Raw genomic sequence first — 7,509 nt, 5'->3', positions numbered from 1 at the left:
ACTAACCGACAGAAACTTATGAAAACTACAAAAATAGAACTGTGGCAGCGAGCCGATTCCGTTTTCGTAGGTCCCGACGATAACAGAGACATGGAGGCGACGACGACTCTGGTATAAAACGTGACCAGAACTCGAAACTCTAAACGAACTAGACGCTAAGACCAGCAATTACGACTCGACGATGCAACACAAAACTCAACAAAAGCAAAAACTGAAAAGAACTATGCAATGGCACAAGTATGGCTAGGTACAGGATGCAAATTTTTTTGTATGGCTATTTTCTGGTTATAGGTAGAAGAAAACTCACCGAGCAACGAAAGCTCTGATACCACCTGATGAACCCTGAGTTCCACTCGACACTCAAGGCTGTTGTTGGCCCGATCTAGTCTGCAAAACTTCCTCCGAAAACAGATCTGTTATCTTTTCTTTCTCTCCTCTTCCTCGCGCAAGAGAAACAAGCACGGCCGAATACAGACGACAAACCCTTGATGCAACTCAGCAACTCCAAGACCGACTGACAAAAACTTCTGAAAACTAGAAAAACAAAACCCTGACAACAAGATGATTCCGTTTTCCTAGGTCCCGACGACAACAAAGACACGGCGGGGGCGATGACAGTGGTACGAAACGTGACCAGAACTCGAAACTCTAAACGAACTAAACGCTAAGACCAGCAACACGACTCGACAATGCAACACAAAACTCAACAAAGCAAAAACTGATAAAAACAATGCAATGGCACAATATGGCTAGGTACAGGATACAATTTTTTTTGTATGGCAATTTTCTGGTTATGGGTAGATAAAACTCACCGAGCAACGAAAGCTTTGATACCACCTGATGAACCCTGAGTTCCTCTCAACACTCAAGGCTGTTGTTGGCCCGATCTTTCGGTGAGTTGTGATAACTACGATTTGGGAGAAACGTTGACGATCTGACTACAACCGTATGAGACGTTGTGTTGCGCCTTAGCGATCGATACACCTCTCCGTGGGTTGTTGATCTTGCCGGTGCAGATCAACCCTATTCCTGCAAGCAAATCGAAGAAACAAGCAAGAACAAGATAAAAGCAATCTAATATTGCAAATAGGAATTTAATACAAATGATAAGTTGGGGTTCCGAAGAACAAGCAGTCGGACGGTCTAGCCGACACGCACGCTGCAAGCAAGTAGCAATGGCTAAACTTTAATCTATCAAAACCCAAGAAATTCTAAAGGGGTACCTAACTATTTAAAGAGGTGGGAGGATGACCTAAGGGAACCCTAGGGTCGTGCTCCACCTGGTTGGGGCGCACCCCACATGGGCCGGGGTCCCAAATGAAGTTACAAGCCCATAAGCCCATTATAGGTGACGCAACACCTTGTTCCTGTGATTCCGGCCACACGATATGGAATTTAGAGAAGAGGCTGGTTCCGTTGGAAAGAGGGCTCCGAGAGCTTTCCATCAAGTACTCACGGGCCGGAAACGGAGGTCGTATGCAGATTCGGTGGCCGTTTAAAGTCAGCAGTGTAGTAGGTGGCCGAATCGGATTCCAGCACTTGGAGTACTTGATCTCGATAACTTCTTGTTCATCCATGATGTGAGCAATGGTTGCATCCGTGGTAGCCATGGTCACATCATAATATATCCACGGACATCTACAAAAAAAGTTACATCCGATTCTCCCCGCTTTGCCGAGTTCGGCAAATTTAAAATCGCCAAATTCCTCTTGCAAAATTCTGTTTTTGTGGCGAGAAGCTTCGGGACCTATTCGCATAGAACTTTGAAAAAAATTCTACAAGCTTCATATTTTGTCCGTTTGAGATAAGATTTTCTGTGGTTGGTTCCAGTGTGCTCCTGGTTGTGAAAAAAATATCAAAAAAATAAAATAAAAATAATAAAAAAAATTGTGTCTCTCTCCTCAGCACTAGAGGGAGCAAGCAAAAAAAAAAGAGGATCCAGCGAGCACACCACACCATTCCCCCTTTGTCACCACCTTCCACCACCGTTTCTTGTTTTCGTTGCTGTTTGGGTTTGTGTTTTGTGGCGTCCTTTGTGGTTAGGCTCGCGTCTCTACTTCGACTAGCCTAGGACCAGCACTGTACACTATACCCTTGAGCGATTATTCAATTTGCTTTGGCTAACGTGGTTTCTAGTTTTCTCTTGAGCATTGCTTTCAGCCCACCAACAGCTCCACCATAAACCCAACTACAGCTTGACAGGTCTTGTTGCTACAGCACCGATACACCTCGTTCCACGGTTGCTAACTTGTGGGTTGCTGTCCCCCTCCTGTGGGCAAGGTAAGAACTGGTAAGAGCTTGTGAGACAAGCTGCGAGTGAAGTGAGAGTGAGCGTCTTGCAAAAGCTACATCCCAATAGTTGTGTAGGGCTTACATTACATCCTCCATTGTTTTGTTGTCCTTCATTTCTAAACCATGGCAGGTCTAGAGGATAATGATGAGGAGGGTGCATCTCATTCCCCACGCACCAAAGGCATCATCCAATACTTTACAAGGCAAGTGAAGCAGCACACAGAAGGACTTGATACAGATTTGCAGGTGACAAATGAGAAGATTGGACAATTGGAGTCCACGCAGATCTCCACCAACACTAAGCTTATAGGGCTGGAGGCAGCGGTCGCCCGCATTGACACTAGCCTTGCTGCTCTTGTGAGGCATTTTGATGCTCTCAATGCTGGAGGCAGTGGTGGGGGTAATGACGATGACATTGACGGAGAGTACGTCGAGGATAATTTGGAGGATGAATATATTGCTGACACTGAACAAGATGATCGAGATGCTCGAGATTGTCGACGGCTACACAACAATCGACGAGGTATGGGTGGTCGCCGCCGACGCGAGGTACGCAATAATGATGATGCTTTTTCTAAAATTAAATTTAAGATTCCTCCTTTTGATGGAAAATATGATCCTGATGCGTACCTCTCTTGGGAGATTGCTGTTGACCAAAAATTTGCATTCCATGAGTTTCCTGAGAACACTAGAGTTAGAGCTGCTACTAGTGAGTTTCACCGATTTTGCTTCGGTTTGGTGGATAGAACATGGCAAGAAAAATCCTAATAACATGCCACAAACTTGGGATGCTTTGAAACGGGTCATGCGGGCTAGATTTGTTCCTTCTTACTATGCACGTGACTTGCTGAATAGGTTTTCAGAATTGAGACAGGGTGCAAAAAGTGTAGAGGAATATTATCAGGAGTTACAAATGGGCTTGCTTCGTTGTAATTTAGAGGAAACTGAGGACGCTGCCATGGCTAGATTTTTGGGTGGGTTAAACCGCGAGATTTATGACATCGTAGACTATAAAGACTACACTAATATGACCCGATTGTTTCATCTTGCTTGTAAGGCTGAAAGGGAAGTGCAGGGACGACGTGCTAGTGCCAAGGCTAATTTTTCTGCAGGTAAAACTTCATCATGGTAGACACGCACCACTCCTCCGGCCGGCCGTACTGCTTCTCCATCTTCCACATCCACAACCAGTCGAGCAGCACCTCCTCCATCTAGTGACAAGTCAGCGACAAAGGCTGCTCAGCCAGCACCGAGTGCTTCTTCAATGGCATCCACTAGGCCGAACGAGAGATGTTCAGTGCCACCGTTGCAAGGGCTTTGGGCATGTGCAGCGTGACTGCCCTAGCAAGCGAGTTTTGGTAGTCAAAAATGATGGTGAGTACTCCTCTGCTAGTGATTTCGATGATGATACACTTGCTTTGCTTGCGGCTGACCATGCAGATAATGAGCCACCGGAAGAGCACATTGGGGCTGCATTTGCGGATCACTATGAGAGCCTCATTGTGCAGCGTGTCCTTAGCGCACAAATGGAGAAGGCGGAGCAAAATCAGCGACACACGTTGTTCCAAACAAAGTGTGTTGTCAAAGAGCGTTGTTGCCGCATGATCATTGATGGAGGTAGCTGCAACAACTTGGCTAGCAGCAAGATGGTGGAGAAGCTTGCACCTAGCACCAAACCGCACCCACATCCATACTACATCCAATGGCTAAACAACAGTGGTAAGGCGAAGGTAACAAAACTGGTGCACATTAATTTTGCAATTGGAAATTACCATGATGTTGTTGAATGTGATGTTGTGCCCATGCAAGCATGTAATATTCTGCTAGGTAGACCATGGCAATTTGATAGGGATTCTATGCATCATGGTAGGTCAAACTAGTACTCTTTTCTGTACCATGATAAGAAAATTGTGTTGCATCCCATGTCTCCTGAAGATATTTTGCGTGATGATGTTGCTAAGGCTGCCAAATCCAAATGTGAGAGTGATAAAAAAGCCCAATCTGATGGCAAGAAACCTGAGACAATCAATTTGAAACCCAAATGCTTACTTGCTACTAAATCTGATATTAATAAGTTGATTGCATCACCTTCAGTTGCCTATGCTTTGGTATGCAAAGATGCTTTGATTTCACTTCACGATATGCAGGAGTACTCTGATGTGTTTTCCAAGGAAGTGCCACCGGGGCTGCCACCGGTGCGCGGCATTGAGCATCAAATCGACTTGATCCCAGGTGCTTCCCTACCCAACCGTGCGCCATACCAAACCAACCCTGAGGAAACCAAGGAGATTCAGCGTCAAGTTCATGAGTTGCTTGATAAAGGGTATGTACGCGAGTCTCTTAGTCCATGTGCGGTTCCGGTAATTTTGGTACCAAAGAAAGATGGTTCATGGCGTATGTGTGTTGATTGTAGAGCTATTAATAACATTACCATTCGATATCGTCATCCTATTCCTAGGTTAGATGATATGCTTGATGAATTGAGTGGCTCTATTGTGTTCTCCAAAGTTGATTTGCGTAGTGGTTACCACCAGATTCGTATGAAGTTGGGTGATGAATGGGAAACAGCATTTAAAACGAAGTTTGGGTTGTATGAGTGGTTAGTGATGCCTTTTGGTTTAACTAATGCACCCAGCACTTTCATGAGGTTAATGAATGAGGTTTTGCGTCCTTTCATTGGAAAATTTGTGGTGGTCTACTTTGATGATATCTTGATTTACAGCAAGTCTATGGGTGAACATTTTAATCATTTACGTGCTGTTTTTAATGCTCTTCGTGATGCACGTTTATTTGGTAACCTTGAGAAGTGCACCTTTTGCACAGATCGAGTTTCTTTTCTTGGCTATGTTGTAACTCTGCAGGGGATTGAGGTTGATCAAGCCAAGGTTGAGGCAATTCAGAGTTGGCCGACTCCTAAAACGGTCTCACAAGTGCAGAGCTTTCTAGGACTCGCGGGGTTCTATCGCTGCTTTGTGCAGGATTTCAGCACCATTGCTGCACCATTGAGTGCGCTTACAAAGAAGGGAGTGCCTTTCACTTGGGGCACATCACAAGAGAACGCATTCCACATGTTGAAAGATAAGTTGACCCATGCACCTCTCCTCCAACTTCCCGATTTTAATAAGACTTTTGAACTTGAATGTGACGCTAGTGGGATTGGATTGGGTGGTGTTTTGCTACAAGAAGGAAAACCTGTTGCATATTTTAGTGAAAAGTTGAGTGGGCCGGTTCTGAATTATTCTACTTATGATAAGGAATTGTATGCTCTTGTGCGAACTTTAGAAACATGGCAGCATTATTTGTGGCCCAAGGAATTTGTCATACATTCTGATCATGAGTCTTTGAAGCATATTCATAGTCAAGGGAAACTGAACTGTAGACATGCTAAATGGGTTGAATTTATTGAATCTTTTCCTTATGTTATCAAACACAAGAAAGGGAAGGAGAACATCATTGCTGATGCTTTGTCTCAGAGATACACTTTGTTGACACAACTTGACTACAAGATTTTTGGCCTAGAAACAATCAAAGACCAATATGCGCATGATGCTGATTTTAATGATGTTTTGCTGCATTGTAAGGATGGAAGAACATGGAACAAATTCGTCATCAATGATGGGTTTGTTTTCAGAGCTAACAAGCTATGCATTCCAGCTAGCTCCGTTCGCTTGTTGTTGTTGCAGGAAGCGCATGGAGGTGGTTTGATGGGACATTTTGGTGCCAAGAAGACACAGGACATCCTTGCTAGTCATTTTTGGCCACAGATGTGAAGAGACGTTGGCAAGTTCGTTGCTCGCTGCACTACATGTCAAAATGCTAAGTCACGCTTACATCCACATGGTTTGTATATGCCTCTTCCTGTTCCTACTGTTCCTTAGGAAGATATTTCAATGGATTTTGTGTTAGGATTGCCTAGGACCAAGAGGGGGCGTGATAGCATTTTTGTGGTTGTGGATAGATTTTCTAAAATGGCACATTTCATACCATGTCATAAAACTGATAATGCTTCTCATATCGCTGATTTGTTCTTTCAAGAAATTGTTCACTTGCATGGTGTGCCAAACACAATTGTTTCTGATCGTGACACAAAATTTCTTAGCCATTTTTGGAGAACTTTGTGGGCTAAATTGGGGGCTAAAATTATGTTTTCTACTACTTGTAATCCCCAAACTGATGGACAAACTGAAGTGGTGAATAGAACCTTGTCTACTATGCTTAGGGCTGTTTTGAAGAAAAATATCAAGATGTGGGAAGAATGCTTGCCTCATATTGAATTTGCTTATAATCGTTCCTTGCATTCTACTACAAAAATGTGCCCATTTCAGATTGTGTATGGTTTGTTGCCTTGTGCTCCAATTGATTTGATGCCTTTACCATCTTCTGAAAAACTGAATTTTGATGCTAAGCAACGTGCTGAGTTGATGTTAAAACTGCATGAGACAACTAAAGAAAACATAGAGCGCATGAATGCTAAGTATAAGTTTGCTGGTGACAAAGGTAGAAGGGAATTGAATTTTGAACCTGGAGATTTGGTATGGTTGCATTTGCGAAAAGAATGATTTCCTGATTTGAGAAAGTCTAAATTGATGCCTAGAGCTGATGGACCATATAAAGTGTTAGCAAAGATTAATGAGAATGCATATAAGCTTGATTTGCCTGCAGATTTCGGGGTTAGTCCCACTTTTAACATTGCAGATTTGAAGCCGTATTTGGGAGAAGAAGATGAGCTTGAGTCGAGGACGACTCAAATGCAAGAAGGGGAGGATGATGAGGACATCAACACCATCGATACATCCACGTCCCCCCCATGTACACCATCGATACATCCACGTCCCCCCCATGTACAGCATGATGGTCCTATTACCTGTGCTCGTGCACGTCAACTAAATTATCAGGTGAGTTCTTTCTTGAGTTCATATTCCTCGTCTTTATACCCCGGAGACGTGTGCACTTGTGTCTTACCCAGGAACGATGGAGAGGATCCAAAGGGAAGAGGATTCGCGCGGGGTGGATTCGGACTTCAGGGCAGCGCCAACTTCTGACGGCCGCCACGACTTCATGCGAACTCCGATTTGGGCGTGCAAGTACTTCATGGAAAGCTTATCAAGTCTACTTTCAAATGGATCCAGCCACATGTCCATATCTGTTCTGGAGCGGCCGCAATTGTCATTTTACTCAAGACTGTTTTCTGTCCATGGTGCTGCGTCACCTCTTTTG

At 44.1% G+C, this 7,509-nt stretch overlaps 1 protein-coding gene across 1 annotated transcript; it reads left to right on the top strand.

Moving 5' to 3' along the window:
• Nucleotides 1–2,415: 2,415 nt before the first annotated feature.
• On the top strand, nt 2,416–5,045 carry LOC127770736 (uncharacterized; the record flags this gene model as incomplete). Its single annotated transcript, XM_052296550.1, is given in 2 exon segments — nt 2,416–2,815; nt 3,571–5,045. Coding segments are annotated over 2 exon segments (1,875 nt in total), but the record flags the coding sequence as incomplete, so codon positions are not given.
• Nucleotides 5,046–7,509: the final 2,464 nt, after the last annotated feature.

This window comes from Oryza glaberrima, chromosome 4 (genome assembly GCF_000147395.1).
Source record: "Oryza glaberrima chromosome 4, OglaRS2, whole genome shotgun sequence".
NCBI classification, from domain to species: domain Eukaryota; kingdom Viridiplantae; phylum Streptophyta; class Magnoliopsida; order Poales; family Poaceae; genus Oryza; species Oryza glaberrima.
This window is presented reverse-complemented; position numbering and strand designations above follow the sequence as displayed.